Below are 16,903 nucleotides of genomic sequence, written 5' to 3'. Positions count from 1 at the left end.
TAGGTAATTACCTACGTAATACCAATGGAATTCCTACGAAATAGGATGCCCTAAATTAGTAACGACATAGCTACAAAATAGCTACGGAATAACAACGGACGCACATCTGTAGGTATTTCGTTGGTAATTACCTACAGAATACCTACGGAATAACGACAGAAGTAAGCCTGTAGGTATTCCGTAGGAATTATAAATTTAATATAGCAATCAAAACTGGTACAAAATATATAGAAAATTTGTAGGAAATAAATATTCAGTAGGTATTCGGTAGGAAATAAAATCCAATAAAATCTGTAGGTATTCCGTAGGAAAAAATGATGGTAGGTAATCTGTAGGTAAAGTAGTTGGTAGGTATTCTATAGGAAAATCAGTTGGTAGGTATTCTGTAGGAAAATCAGTTTGTAGGTAATCCGTAGGTAAAGTAGTTGGTAGGTATTCTATAGGAAAATCAGTTGGTAGGTATTCTGTAGGAAAATCAGTTTGTAGGTAATCCGTAGGTAAAGTAGTTGGTAGGTATTCTGTAGGAAAATCAGTTTGTAGGTATTCTGTAGGAAAATCGTTTCGTAGGTATTCCGTAGGAAAATAATCTGTATGTATTTTGTAGGAGTTCCGTAGCTAAATAGCCCGTAGGTAATCTGTAAGTACTCCGTTGGTATTCCGTAGTTAAATTTGTAACAGAATATTCCGTAGGAAATACGTATGAACGTTTGTAGCTAATTTGTAGGAAAAAATTACCCACGAGGGTTTTTCCTACAACCCGTTTTTTTGTAGGAAATCTGTAGGTAACGCCTTGTTGCTACGGATTTACTACCAGTTATGTTGTAGGTAATTACTTAGTTTTCTAGTAGTGAATATTGACTCATATTTATGAGATTTAATATAAGCTTTTAATACTTTATATGTAATATTATTATAAAATAAATTATATAAAACTATAAGTTATTATATATGTTTTAAGCATAAGTATAAATAAAAGTTTTGATTTGCTACTAATTCAAATAAATGACTTATTTACAACTAAAAACATTAATTTCGATTATTTATTTTACACTTCATTATCATTTTTTTTTCTTTTGGAATTCCATTTGAAAGTTTTTTATTTTCATTTTAAAAAATGTCAATGTTGAATTTTCATAGCACATTATCCGTCATTATTACTAATGTGACAAAGCTTAAATTTTTGTTAAAACCAAATTTTCCTTAAATGTTTATATAATACCAATATGTTTATACTTGTCATTAGTGATTTTTTTTAGAATATTTTCAAAATCACAACGGTTTTTATAAAAAAAAAAGTATAAAAAAGGCTTTTATGCATATGATCCAAAACTTTGTTTTTAAAAGGGATAATTAAATATCTAAAATAAAATCTAATATTCATGTTAATATCTTAATATTCTATAGCTTATTCATATTGTGTTAAAAATGGTAAAAGTTACGATTATATATTTCAATAAAAAAAAAAGATACGTATGAAAAAACCAATCATAAATTTTCAACAATTCACAAAGGTTAAAATATGTCGATAATAATAATAATCAATTTGTGATACAAATAACCTAAACTTTTTTAATCATTTCCACTACAATTATATTATAGTACAATTGATCAATCACTTAATTGATTGAGTAACAATAGTCTATATACTTGAACAATGATCTCACATCATGAAATATACAGCAATGTTGATTGTTAGATGCCCCAAAATCTTTCATACCTAGAGTCTAACACAACAATGCATTTATAATATCTATTTATAATATAAGAAACATAAAAATATCATGCAAAATAAATTTTAGAAAAAACATACATAGAAACTTGAGACAATGGGTTGTATCATGGTGAATCTTTGGTATTATTTTCTTTAAATCAATCAAATAACTTGATTCTTTGAATGTTTGATATACCTAAACATTATCATATCACCCAACGTATTTCATCATTGAAAATTTTCTTCTAGACACATAAAAACTACAACTACAACACTATTCTCTATTTTTAACTATTCTATATAACATAATTTGAAAGAGAAAAAAAATAAACATGGACAACCAAACATGAGAAATAATATTCTTATATAGGTAAAATACTTCAATTAATTAGAATAACTTGAAGAGTTTAGAGCTTTCAAATGAATATGGTTTAAGATAGATGATTTATCTTGAACCATATTCATTTGAATGACCTCATATATATATATATATATATATATATATATATATATATATATATATATATATATATATATATATATATATACTATGCGAATGTCCGCGCGTTGCGCAGAAACACCTATATAGTTGAAGTCTTTATAAATATATGTTTTTTTTAATATAACAATAACGTTGTTGTTAAATTTGATATAATAATTTGTATACTAAATTGATATAATATATTGATTATTTTGAATATATGATAATATATACATCTATTATAACTTCATAATCTCAATCGTTTGAATGACTTCTACTCACGAGTTACACATGAATAAAATTAAATATAATATATGTTTTAATGTTATTTATAGTTGTTGTTATTGTTAATTAATTCTTTAAAATTTATTTGCTTAATGTTTTAATTTCTATCATTATAATTAATTAGGAAAATCAAACATTATTTTTTATTTTAACGGTAACAATATAATCATTTATATAGAGTTATTTTTAACTATTGTTATTGTAAGTTATTTTAAGCTACTTCTTTGAAAACTTTTAATGTTTATAAAAATATCTTTAGGAAATATTTTAGTTAAATTGAGATTACAATTTAGTTTTTGTATTTATCACTGCAATTTATTACTTTTAACTATTTACAAAATATTCTTTGGTTGTTTTAAATGGAATTGAAATTTATATTTATGTCGATATTATAATATTATATTTAAGTTAACAATTTAAGTATTTTGTCCAAACTGTTCAAAAGTTGTAGCTTTAAACTGATAATGGTTTACATATAACAACATATTAAATCTAATAAATTAAGTATAATATGTTAAACGTTAAAGACATAACTTTATACGTAGAAGTAAATATATTATTTTAAAATTGAAATTTAGTTTATTTATGATGACACTTTAAGTTTGATATTTATTTAACTTTATTAACCAACTTATATTCATTATTAGAAAAACACTACAATTTATCACTTTTAACTATTTACAAAATATTTTTTTGGGTTGTTTAAGTTAAAGTAAAATTTGTATTTAAGTTTACACTGTAATGTTATATATTTAAATTAATAATTTAAGTATTTTATACAAATTGTTCCAAAATTGTATCTTTAAAATGATAATGGTTTACTTCCAACAATATATTAAAACTAATAAATTAAGTATTATATGTTAAAAATTAAAAAAAAAACATAACTTTATAAGTAGAAGTAAAGATATTATTTTAATATTGAAATTTAGTTTATGTATGATTATACTTTAGATTTGATATTTATTTAACCTAATTAACAAAATTATAATTATTTTTAGAAAGAAATTGAAAAGTCATGGGAGTTTCAAATGAATGTGGTGAAAGAAAAAATATATGGAAGTTTAAGTATATAATGATGATAATGATAATGATATATATATATATATATATATATATATATATATACACACACACACACACACACTAGACGAATCCTCGTGTATTACGCAGCGTAGGTTAAAAATATATTGTTAAAATGTTTAAAAATATATGTTTAAAATGGTTATGTTATTGACTTTAACTTTGAAATAATATTTTGAACAATATTATTCATTGACATCAACACACATTTCTCATTAATAAAATTAAATATAACTATCTGTTTAATATTATTTTTAACAATTGTTATGATTGATTAATTTTAATTTTTACTTATGCAATTATTTTCTAAATTCAATAATAATGTTCATTTAAAATACAATTTATTTGTTATTAACATTATGTAATTTATAAATTGATGTTATTATCATTTAAAATTAATGTTCTTTAGTTTTAAACCACTTATTATTATTAATAAGTTAAAGAAGACTTTTAAGAAACACTTAATATTACTATTAAAATGTGAAACATACACTATATAATAAACTGATAAGATAGACAATTTGCATTTCAAAAGAGACTTGCATGGATAATATGACATATCCATGATTTTTATAATTTGATTTTATTATTTATAATTATGGTTCATTAGTTTTAAAACCACTTATTATTATTTATAAACGTAAGAAAACTTTCAAAAGACACTTATTATTATAATTAAAATGTTAAACATATACTATGGATAATATTGCATATCCATCATTTTTTATTAATTATTATTTTGAAGCAACACAAAGATACAAACATTATATACAATATATAATTAAAAAGTATCTATATCACTTTCCATAACATATGATCGATAACATGAATCTAATCTAATTTATATTAAAGTTTCAACCACAACATACAATAATTGTCTTAAAAGAATACTTAAACCAAGAAAAATATAAAAAATAATTAGTATATAAAAACTAAAAATTAAAAACTTTAACATAATAACATGGCTCGGAAAATGGTCCAAAGCCCTCAAACCAACACAAAACCATTAAACTTGTTTTCTTTGTGAATTTTGTATGTGATTTGTGTTTGTGTGTCTATTCAAAGAGAATGATATTTTTATAGTAGACTATCCATTAATAGCTTATTAAACATGTTATATTAGTTATAAAACCTTTCATGATATGTGATTAATTACTTTGAAGGTAAAAATGTATGGGGGTTTCAAATGCATGAGGTGATAGGAAAAATGTTTCATATATATATATATATATATATATATATATATATATATATATATATATATATATATATATATATATATATATATATATATATATATATATATATATATATATATATTAAAAGTAAAAAATGAAAGAAATTTTAAAATAATTATTTAAGGTGCAAATTAGTCATTAAAGGTAATATATGAATCAAACTTATAAAAAATGGAAGAGACTAAATCCCAAAAAATAGTGTGCGGGTGTAAGTTGGAAAGATTTTTGTACGGTTTTTTACCAAAAAATAATTACTAATCATTTAATGAATTAGTTTCTATATTGTTTAAAATTAATTTCTATTACGAATAACATCTAAATAAATATGCCATATCGAGTAAAATGAACGATAAACCATTTCCAAAAGTTTTTCAAGTGGCGATTCTCTTTTCACACGTTGCACCTTAGTTTATCTTGTTGAAGCCTCACTAGTTGATATGTTTCTAAACAAGTTTGACTTTTTATCTTGTAATCTTTTTCTTAAATGATAGAAGTGTTCTCACCATAATTTTGGTTGTTTTTCTCTTTGTAGTCAAACTCTTCATATTATATTCGTCAAGTTCATGACTATCATGGTGATTTTGTTGAAGACTATGTTTTTCTATTTGTGGAGTATCCAAGAAATATGGTCTCATTACTTTTGGCCTCAAACATTTCTATTTATTCTTTGTCGTTCAAAGAATAGACACTCTAAAGGACGACGAAAAGAAATTATTTTGTATTTTCTGGAAGATGTATATGTTCACGACCAACAATTTATAGCGATACATTTTTCATGTATTACAGTTTTTCCTACCTCAACTAATGCGATATTAGTTTCCATACTATCTATCTTTAATATACAAATATAGTTCTTGTCTATTATATTCAACTTTAATTCTAACTTGATGTTAACCATCTTCTTGAATCTATGAGTTATTTTGAAGTTTATGCGTACATTTGGTAAAACTAATTGGTAGATAAATTTTAAAAGTTACTATTTATATTTATAAGTTGTAGATTTTATTTATATAAAATTGTTCGAAAAAATATATTTGTATACTTCTTAAATTTTAAAGGTGCGAAATAATATAAAGAGACACTGACCGCAAAAAATGTCTCAAATGGTGACCACCAGTTTCAAATATATTAACTTTTGACCATAAATTTCGAAATATTGTATGTTTTGAAATCTTAGAACATTTTTTTTATCTAAAATGTAGCTCGAAAAAAGCTTTGAAAATTTTAGAAATGGTAGCATTGTTATAGGTTTTCGAAAATGAAGTGAATATTTTTGTAATATAATTTTTTTCGAACTAAAGTAATTTCCAAAATGTTATAATTGAGCTGTAATTTTAGAAGTTGTATATTAACATGAAAAGTACTTGAATTGAAAAAAAAGAAATTCAAGTGTTAATTTTAAACCAATACATAAGAAAAATCAATGGTTATATATTTTTTTCCCTCTCAACTTAAGGGATCCATGTGAGATATTACTTATTTCATATTGTTGGTGATTTGTTTCACTAATCGTATTTAAGTGTAATAGGTTGACTTGTTGACCAAAAATCAATTTGATGAATATTAAACAAGTAAAGAAGGTACGGAGTACATACTTGTTTAAGTTTATTAAAAGTAGTCTGTCATTTAGAGGCAAAACCCTTGAACGAACAGGGGTCCAGGGCCCCTGGGAGCGGGGTCTAAGGGGCAGAGCCCCTGGCTGGGGTCGAGTTGCTAGGTCAGCATGAAATTTTTTTATTTGAGTTATATTGTTGTATTCAAAATGCATCAGAAATCAAAATTTTGAATATTTGACCCGTTTTTGGCGTTACATTAATCCTTATAGAAAACTCAGATTTATGACAACTTTTTACTGTTGAAAAACTATTTTATGATGGTTTTCAGACAAAGGAAGTTTTTAACTAATTTTTTGTCAGTTTTCTGGTACTCACGAAATTCGTTCATTTTTCATTCTGTGTTATGAATCTCTTCTGAGTTTTATCCAATAAAAAACTAGAGAGTACCACCCAAATACTTTGATTTGAAAGTGTAATCACAATTCTCAGAATATACAAATATCTTTATTACTCGAAAATCTAACACCTATCAATCTAGTTTTGTCTTTCTATAATGCCATGCTAATGTTATTAAAAATAAGAGGTTTGAAGATTTGTGCTAGATTTGGCTAACCACTTTTTATGTGATTGATTACTATCTTTGTTTGCTTAACCCATGCCTTATTTTCTTTATCTTGTTCAAAAATATCAACTCTTTCTCTAATTATGGTGCCAACATCCTCACACAACTTCTCGACTTCTTTTTTCGAATTTACACCATTCTTTTCATAGTTTTGAGCATCCTCTAATACCGAAGGTTAGTTGGATGAGTTTAAAACTAGAAGTTTTGACTAGTCGAACATTGTTTAGTAAAGAGGAATATGGTGTGTGAAATATGATGATATGGTGGGAAAGAGTGTTATGTAGGTAGGTGAGATAACATGTAAATATTCACCATAAGTACATTTCTTGTTATACACGTAACAAAACATGCAACACATCATACCACAAACCACTGTTGCGAAAATCAGCTTAGGCGGACAATTAATTTTCCAATTAATCGAAATCGGGTAGGAGCTGAGGCACCTAATTAGGAATCGGCTAAAAAATTCGGAATCCGTCAAAATCGGTAAAAATCAATTAAAATCGGCTCCAATGCAGTCAAAATCGAAAAAATTCGAAATTGGTCAAAGTTGAAAAAAATACGAAAAACTCCGAAATTTCGACTTTTTTTTATAGAAAAAATCTATAATTGTTATTTATATTCATCCATTTTGTTATATTTTTAATAAACTTGTTATATTTTTTATTTAATTTCATATAATTTTTCCAATCCGAGTGTTTCCTACCTAGAACGAATACTCGTTAGGCGCTAGTCGACAGCCTTAAAAACACCTAACGAGTTTTGCAACATTGCCACAAACTAAATATTAGTTACAAAACAGCTATTGAAAGTAGTATCAATTTTTATAGAGTAAATTATTGAAATCGTCCCTGTAGTTTGGTCAAAATTGCACGTTTAGTCCCTAATTTTTTTTTGCAATCGGATCATGTAGTTTGATTTTGTTGCGTTTTTCGTCCCTATGGTTTGGTAAAGTTGCACGTTTGGTCTCTAACTTTATGTATGTAAGGGACGAAAAATGCAACAAAATCAAACCACAGGGACGAAAAGCGCAACAAAATCAAACCATAGGGACGATCCGAGTGCAAAAAAAAAAGGTTAGGGACAAAACGTGCAATTTTAACCAAACCACATGGACGATTTCAGTGATTTACTCATTTTTATACTCTAAACACTCAGGAAAGACCATACGTGTGGCCTCCTATGTGTCGTCCGCTACTATCCCTCCACTTTTGGACAACAAGAAAATTAAATACTCCATATACACGTAAACAAAAACACCATTTACTCTAGTTGGACCAAACGATGCTTGATGCATGTTTTTTTCCTAGGCATGTCTAGTATCTAATAATGACATTAGGTTGTATTCAAACGTTCCAGAGTTTGGTTTTTGAATGTTTAAGTATTACAACCTATTACAACTGTCATATATTATGCCAAATAAGTTATCGAAATGCAATTTAAATTTTAAGCATAAGCTAATGTGACATGAGGATATTAATTGTAAAAGATACGTAGAAAATCCTTGTCGGTATATACATATGATAAGTATAATAATTTGTAATGTTAGGTAATAAATTACTCACATGGTTAATTTTCCACAATGCTGTCTCTAGGGTCCCATATGAATACTTTGGCTACTCAAACATTCATCCTCCACGAAAAAAACATGTTGGCATAATCGTCCAATGATCATTATCCGCCCTCACCTCCGTCAAACAATTAGAAAGTATAACGTAGTTAAATATAAGATTTATGAGTAAATTACTGAAATCGTCCATGTGATTTGGTCAAAATTAAACGTTTGGTCCCTAACTATTTTTTTGCACTCGGATCGTCCCTGTGGTTTGATTTTGTTGCGTTTTTCGTCCCTATGGTTTGGTAAAAATTGCATGTTTGGTCCCTAACTTTATGTATATAAGAGACGAAAAATGCAACAAAATCAAACCACAGGGACGAAAAATGCAAAAAAATCAAACCATAGGGACGATCCAAGTGCAAAAAAAAGTTAGGGACCAAACGTGCAATTTTGACCAAACCACAGAGACAATTTCAGTAATTTACTCAAGATTTGTTAAGGATCATTTGTCTATATAATGGTTTCATTTATTACCATGTTGTCTAACCAGCCGTCTTTTGAAGCAATCATGATTAAATTCATAGAAAATATCTGTTAGTATATTTTCGAAACCAATTTTTCAAATCCAATTTTGTCGAACATAGTATTTTCGAAAACCTTTTTCCGAACATATAAATTTCAAAATTGTTCATGGTTTCACAAAACCTTTTCAAACATGTTCATTGAAGCATAAGAAAATTGTATCATAAAGAAAATTGTATCATAAAATCCTATGCAAAAAACCCCACTCAAACATTTTTCGAAGCCGAAGAATAAGTTAAAAGATCTTTGTACGGGCTTGTCCTTTGGTTTTGAAAGTAGGATTTTTGCAATAACTAAAACTACACTTCGAGGTTCACATTACATCTATGATTAAGAAAAAATTACACAACTTACTTGTCTTTCCATTCTTCTATATCTACGAACATTGATTTGCGAAGATGTCGTTTGCAGAGAGAGTTCGAATATCATTTTCGAGTAAGAAGAGTCAAAAAAAATTCTTTTCGATTTATACATATAAGACCACCTTCTTCAAAATTTCAAAAAATATGTGTAAATTTAAAATTTTCAAAATGCTCTGAAAAAAAAATATTTGATATAACTTTTAGATTTAAAACTTTTAAGGTTGACGTTCATTTAAATGAGATTTGAAACTTTTGTTTAAATTAATAGTTTTAAGCTTATATTTCAATGTAACGTCTTTTAAATAAACTAAAAGTTAGAAAATCTTAAAAACTTTGATAAGCTTATTTTCGAACATTGTTAAATTCTTTGAATACATTTACCATGATTTTAAAAATTTCGGATGTTCACTAACAATTTTTCATTCTTAAGTTTGCGAAAGGCTAAAATATAGAAAATCAAATCGAAGTACCCAAATTATCTCTTTGTTTATCAATATCGACACAGCCAGAAAGACAGTAGTAGTACCTGCGATGGTACCCCCCCCCCCCCCCCCCCCCCCCCCCCCTTTTCATATTTTGTAATTAATAAAGCTGCTAATTTTCTAATAAAAAATCATTAATTAAATTAATTTCTCTCCACTTATGACACATCGAACAAAAATTATAATCCATTTAAATATTTCACCCACATAAGTTGTACACTTTTCCCCCTGTTTACACACACATGCACAATACCAAACAAGTCAGCCTTCCAATCATACAATTAAATGATAAATTTAAGAACTCTCAAATCTCAATCATACATTGGACCAACCAAAGAAGATGAATCAAAGCTCATGTCCCAATAACTTTAATAAAATTTATATCAAAATTTGACAAATTAATTAAAAAATTATCAGCTATTTAAACAAAAAAGAAAAAAATCATATAATAAATTATGTCTTCAAATGAAGTGGTAAAACTGCACTTCTTGCGTGGCCAAATGAAAAGAAGCCTCTTTTAAGCCTGCTACTACCAGTACCCGTACTACTGCATTCATGGATGGATTCAATTGCTTCTACATTATTCATCTGGTTTCTTTGAATGATTTCTTGAACAGCCAAATAAAGCTGTCGATCGGATGCTGAATCCATGGAAAAGGATCTTCGAATAGGTTGAATTGAGAATTGATCATCGCCCTTTCTTCTACTACTAACATCAATGCATTCATCTCCCATGCTTGAAAGAAGACCGTATTTTTTTCTCAATTTCTTCCCCGTTTTCTTCCTAGGAGGAGTGATTGCAATGGGTTCGCCGGAGATTGGCTGGAGATCTTCTCCGTCGATTGTTTGGCCATTACTTCCTCCACCGCCATTGCCGTTGCTGCTGCATAAATCAATAACAACATAATCTTCTTCATCCAAAGCTGGCGGAGGAATCAGTTGTTGGTGGTCCGGTACCGGAAAATGTGGAGGTATGGAAATGGAAATACTGTTCCTGCAAAGCGGGCAGTTTGGATTGTTTTGTAACCAAACATCGATACAGTCTATATGAAATACATGTGCACAGTTGGGTATCATCCGCAGCTTCTCGTCGTGCTGAAACTCAGCAAGACAAACGGCGCATTCTCCGATGTTGTCATCGGAATCTTTTTGTTTCTGAAACTGGAAGATGGGGATGGAGCGGATGACCGATTCATGGAGACCTCTGGGTTCGGGAGAAGGGAGGTGGTGGGGGACGAGGGGTTGGTGGTGGTTTCTATTCCGGGAAAGAGAGAAGCGGCGGAGGATGTCGATTCTGTGCCAGTTGAGGCAGCATTTAATGACGAAAATGTAGTAAAAGACTAAGAGAAAGATGGTGGCAAAGATTCCGATAATGGCAACTGCTATGATAGGGAAACTGGCGTGAGATGAATGAGGAGAGAGAGATTTTGCTGGTGATTCATGTGTCATTTGGTTGTGTTTCTGGTGGAAGTGAATCTCCATTTTTAAGAGAGATAAAAGTAGAGAGAAAGAGAAAGAGAGAGTGTGTGTTAATGGAGTTTCATTGAGATGGGTGTGATTGGATCTTGATGCACTTGAGCATCTTCAAAGAGAGAGACAGACAGATATGTGAGTGTGTTCATAATATATATATATATATATATATATATATATATATATATATATATATATATATATATATATATATATATATATATATATATATATATATATATATGGATGCGTGTAAAGAGTTCCAAAATGTGTGTTCTTTTGTGATTCAGAGAAAAGGTAATTAATGAGAGCAAAGAGTCAAAGGATCTAGGTTTGACTCTGACTTTTCCAATCTTTCTGAAAAAGTTTCGTTTACATCTTGTAATAACTATATTTGTATTCGGGAAAAGGTTAATCTTTTTGGTATAACTAAGAATTCACCGAAAAGAATTACTTGAAAATCAATTCTAGGGTTTGATTTTATTAAACAGTTTAATGGAAATAAAAAAATTTAAAATATGTTTATCGTTTGTAACCAACATTCTTTTACAATATGAAGGGGGATTTTTTTTTCCTTTTCTTTTAAAAATTTATCTGATAACAACATGGTTAACAAAAAGAAGAAGGGTTCTTTTTCGTCGAAATAGGGGACCCCGAGTTCACTCCAAGACATTTTTTCTTTGTTGACCTAGGAACCTGCTTTCCTCTCCAACATCAAAAAGATACAATCATATGATTTACACATTAATTTTGTAAAGGGAAAATTGTAAAAATGGAGTTTGTGTTTAACTTAAATTTGTTATTTTCGTCGAAAAAGTTTTGAATTAAAAAACACCCGTCAAAAACTTTGATTTTGTTCTGAACTTTTTTATAATGATAGTTTTGCCATTATTTTTATATTTTTCAGTTTAATTATTTATTTAAATACTTTTCTGATTAAAAGAAAATTTCATCTCTCTCTCTCTCACATACACACAAAAAGAAAGTAGCACAACCACCATCACAGTCGGAAAAATATGAGCAACCATAACCACTACCTATCGGAAACTACCGCCACCTGAAACCACCACCATCCGCTAGAAACCACAACTACCAGCCGTAAACCCTCACCACCAAGCAAAAACCAAAACCACCAGTCAACACCACAAGATCTGAAAACCAAAGACGACAACGATTTCGCCTATGCCGCCAGATTTGTTGATCACCGGAAGTAAGGTTTTGTTAGGGTCGTTGCAACACTATTGATGTCTATGGTTGACTTTCTAGCTCCGATTTGTATTTGTGAAGGGTTGAAAAAGCGGTGGTCGTCCTTCTCCGACTCGATTTGTCATTAAACGGCCACCAGAGAGGTCACCATCTTTTTCCGATTCTCTTTCTTGTTTGAGCTTGCAAACCCTTCGTTGGAGTCTTCCTCACAACAAAACATAGCGCCATTATCTTCCCTAGCAAACCCTCATTTCAGATCTGGAACAACAACATCGTCTTCATCGAGGTATGTTGTCGTCACCGAGTTACGTTGTCTCTGTCGGGTTACCCAACGACTCACCTCTCCGTCAAAACCTAGGTCCTCAAATCTTTTCGGTCTTTGTATTTAATTTTCTTGAAAATCAGAAAAGATATGGGCTTTGTGAGGAGGGATATATATATATATATATATATATATATATATATATATATATATATATATATAGAGAGAGAGAGAGAGAGAGAGAGAGAGAGGTGGGGATGGGTTGAGGTTATAGGTGGAAAAAATTAACACGACACGAAATCGACACCAAATAAACGGGTTTGGGTAAGATATTTTAACTCGTTTAAACAAACAAGTTGACATGACACAACATGAAAATTAAACGGGTAAGGTTAGAGTTGAGAATTTCAACTCAAATTTGACTAAAAAATGACCCGTTTATTCGTATGCAAGTTTTTTGAGTTCTTTAAATAAACTATAAAGATACAAAACCAAAACAATAAGTAAAAGAAAACATTTGGATCAGGTCCTTTTGTAATGTTGAAATGACTTAGCCTTCTTGATCAAGACTTCATTTTCAGTTTTTCCGCTATCTCCTAAACTACATAGTCCCTCCCTTTGACCACTTTCTCGTCCTCATGATCTTGTATTCTGCCTCCCTAGGTCCTATTTTTTCAATTTTATCATCTAAATTTGTTACGGCTTCATCCATTCTGGCTCCAAACTATTAATTTTTCTTTTCCGCCTACCAAACTCCTACTCTTTCAGCATGTTCAATCTTTTAATCTCATATGACACGATATATTTCAAGGTAGACCCCTAACACGAAACCCGATACGAAATCAACACAAAAATAAACGGGTTGACACGACATGACATGTTAATTAAACGAGTCTGGTTAGCGTCAAGCACCTTCAACCCATTTAGTTTTTCGACATGACACGAAGCCGACATGATTGCCACATCTAGTTGAGGTAGGGAGATGGGTTTTGTTGTCGTTGGATTCTTCCAGATCTCCAACGAATTCTCCGACAATGGTTTAGCAGTGAAGGTGATAGATAAATGGGAAGTTGGGATAAGGTGTTAAGGATAAGGGTTGAGTAGGTGGGGGTAGGGGTGGGATGTTTCTTTTTGTATTTTTATTATAAAAGTGTTTTAAAAAAATTAAAATAAAACAAAAAAAATACCAAGGTCAAATCCATCATTTTAAATATTTTGGACCAAACTCAGAACAAAATACAAGTTTTGGACCTATAGTGTTAGTCCAAAACTTTTTGGACTAAAGTGACAATTATGAACTAACCAAAGAGACTATTTTTGCAATTTAGTCATTAGTAAATATGTATTTTTATATTTCTAATTTTTATTTTCTCAATTACTTTTTTATAATTATAAAAATTTGTTAGAACAATCTTCTATCAGGATCGTATGAATCTAAGCAAAATATAAATAAGAACGTAATGAAGAACACAAGTATTGCACTGAATATGTCGAATGATTAATGCAAAGATACCCCAGAAGAGCTCGATAAAGAACTTCAATCTGTAGAGGTATTATAGGGTTACAAGAATCAATGTAATCGACTATTCTCTATTATACGCATACATGTATGCATATATTTATATTAAAACCCTAACAACTTATCTAGATCAAAGGAAACTATTCTAGATAAATACGGATGGACAAGCCCAACCCGATTACAAAACCACAAGGCCCAAGACGCAACACTAAAATACTTAACAATCTCCCCCTTTGCGTCCTTGGAGCAGAAACTTCATCCCCTTTTCACAACAGAGGGCTTTTTCACGGTTTCAAATATCCTTGGTATAATGGCCAGAATGTGATGTCTAAATGTTAAGTACCACTGAAGCATATCTGTGAAGTTCTTTTTATCCGCTGCTGAGTTCTGCTAGCATTGATGAATGATATTGATTATATGCTCCAGACAGTCTGTTGAAAACAGATGCTTGTCAACCAAAGCAAACAAAAACTTGTGCCTCTCACCCTTCGTGAACATGACAGTCAAATTTGTTGAATCAATCTGCCCCAACTTCATCTGATTCACATCACCGTGCTTAGACGTTGGCTTGACAGACGGTTTCTTGTTCATCACTTTTGCTATCTCCTGATCCATAGTGGCAAGCTCATGGACATAGGAGGCCAACATTCTTTTTAGATGTTTTAGAATCGGCTCATACTCCCTTTGATTTGAGAGCAGAATGTTGTATAGCAGAATCCAATCATGTGGATTAAGGTTGGGAAGATCTGCCAGAGAAATAAAGTATTCTGTATTTGCTGTACCACGGTTGATCTTGAAGTTTACATTCACAAACCTCCCAGCAAGTGACAGTTTCAGTACCTTGACTTTTGTAATTTTCTGTGCACTCCAAGTCAAGTACTGTGGTTGACCATTCTTCAAATAAAAATCTACTAACTCTCTGTTAACCTTCAGATTCGGATGAGGAACCTCAGCAGTGACATCGAAACAATGAAAGGTAAATGCTTTTCTTGTGATTGGCATGTCGAACTGCGAGTCCTTTGAATTGTCACATTCAAACGAAGCAATTGGTTCCAACCAGTACATAGAAGGAAACTCAATCGCCTGATTGATGAGTGTATCTCTGTCCCATTCTGGAAACAGAGTCTTCTTGCATTGCAAGACATCCTCCTCTTCCTTATTCTTTACCTCTTGTGCCACCTTGATCGTTTCATCAAGCTCTTTGTCCCTCTTCTTTCTTTTAAGGGCTTCAACGATAGTCTCTTCAGTATCACTATCACTATCGGCTTGAACTTTCTTTCCAGAAACCGAAGCTAAATTATCCTTCAGTTCTGTTTTGTCTTTCAGATCTGCACTCTCTTCTCCCCCTTGTTTCGGAAGAAAGACCTTCTCCGAGACACCCTTCATCTCACTGAGAATTGTAATTGCATGAAGGAGTTTGGACTGGAGATGCTTCCGGATGGTTAAGGTCAAGAAGGGATCATGAGCTTCAAGAAGAGTAGTCAAGATATTTTTCACATCACCAGCACAACTTTGATAAACTGCCCTTTGAGTCTTTAACAGAGAGATCTCTTTTTCTGCCTGGACCAGTTGAACTTTTTGGAGATCAATTGTAGCTTGGTGTTTTATCAGGTCCTCCTTCAACGTACTTTCTGCAGAAAGAGAAGCAAAACGAGAATCCAGAGATTGGAGAAAAGATGTGGATTCTGTTTTGAGATCAGTACGAAGGGCTTCAAATTTTGTGGTTTCATCCTGAAGAGTTTTAGAGAAGGAGTCCACCGAAGCTTGATATTTGGCCGCATTTGTGTCAGTATGAGCTTTCAGAGAATCAAGGAAAATCTGAGTTGTGTGAACAACCTCAGTAACCTCCTTTGTGGCCTTTGAACAAGAAGTGGCTGACTTATCAACTGCTTCTGTGGATTTATCAATAGCATCGGTGTATTGCTTAATGGCAGTCTCCAAGAAGGCTTTTAAAACAACACTGCCATAAGCTTTGCTATCAGCAAGCAGTCGATCCAACTTTTCATTGATGTTCTGTATATGTTGACTGGTGACAGGAGCATCAGGATCATTATCTGTTGGAATTCTATAAGGACTGTAATACAACGAGTCATAATCCTCATCATCTCCACCAAGAGTAGCACCAGAGGTAGAGGATGGGGTTGGGGATGGTGTTATGTTGATAACAGGAGTATCAATCACAGTAGTAGCCCCTGTATCAGATACATTGACTTCCACTGGGATTTTGGGAATGGTGGTAGTGATGGATTCGGTTATAAGAGGAGTTGAGATAGGTATAGTTGAGACAGGAACAGAGGTAATGATGGTTGAAGGGGGTAGAGAAGTTGGTTCAGTAAGAATGGGTGGTATTTCGGTGGGAGCAGAAAGTGGAGCTTTCTGTTTTGGTGATGGAGGTGGAGTGGAAATTTTAGTGAGTTTAGGAGATGGGGGAGGAGTTGGAATTTTAGTAGTTTTGGGAGAGGCTGGTAGAGTTGGAATTTTGG

The 16,903-nt window shown here is 30.9% G+C and overlaps 1 protein-coding gene across 1 annotated transcript; it reads right to left on the bottom strand.

Moving 5' to 3' along the window:
• Nucleotides 1-10,227: 10,227 nt before the first annotated feature.
• Nucleotides 10,228-11,569, bottom strand: LOC145053170 (RING/U-box superfamily protein). The gene has a single exon (XM_079001179.1). It carries the CDS (start codon nt 11,440-11,442, stop codon nt 10,414-10,416), a length of 1,029 nt encoding a protein of 342 aa, XP_078857305.1. The 5' UTR covers nt 11,443-11,569; the 3' UTR covers nt 10,228-10,413.
• Between the last annotated feature and the right edge of the window lie 5,334 nt (nt 11,570-16,903).

Source organism: Lactuca serriola, chromosome 5, assembly GCF_051521515.1.
Source record: "Lactuca serriola cultivar US96UC23 chromosome 5, Lser_US96UC23_V15, whole genome shotgun sequence".
Lineage (NCBI taxonomy): Eukaryota > Viridiplantae > Streptophyta > Magnoliopsida > Asterales > Asteraceae > Lactuca > Lactuca serriola.
The sequence above is the reverse complement of the archived record's forward strand: the minus strand, read 5'-3'. Positions and strand labels throughout refer to the sequence as shown.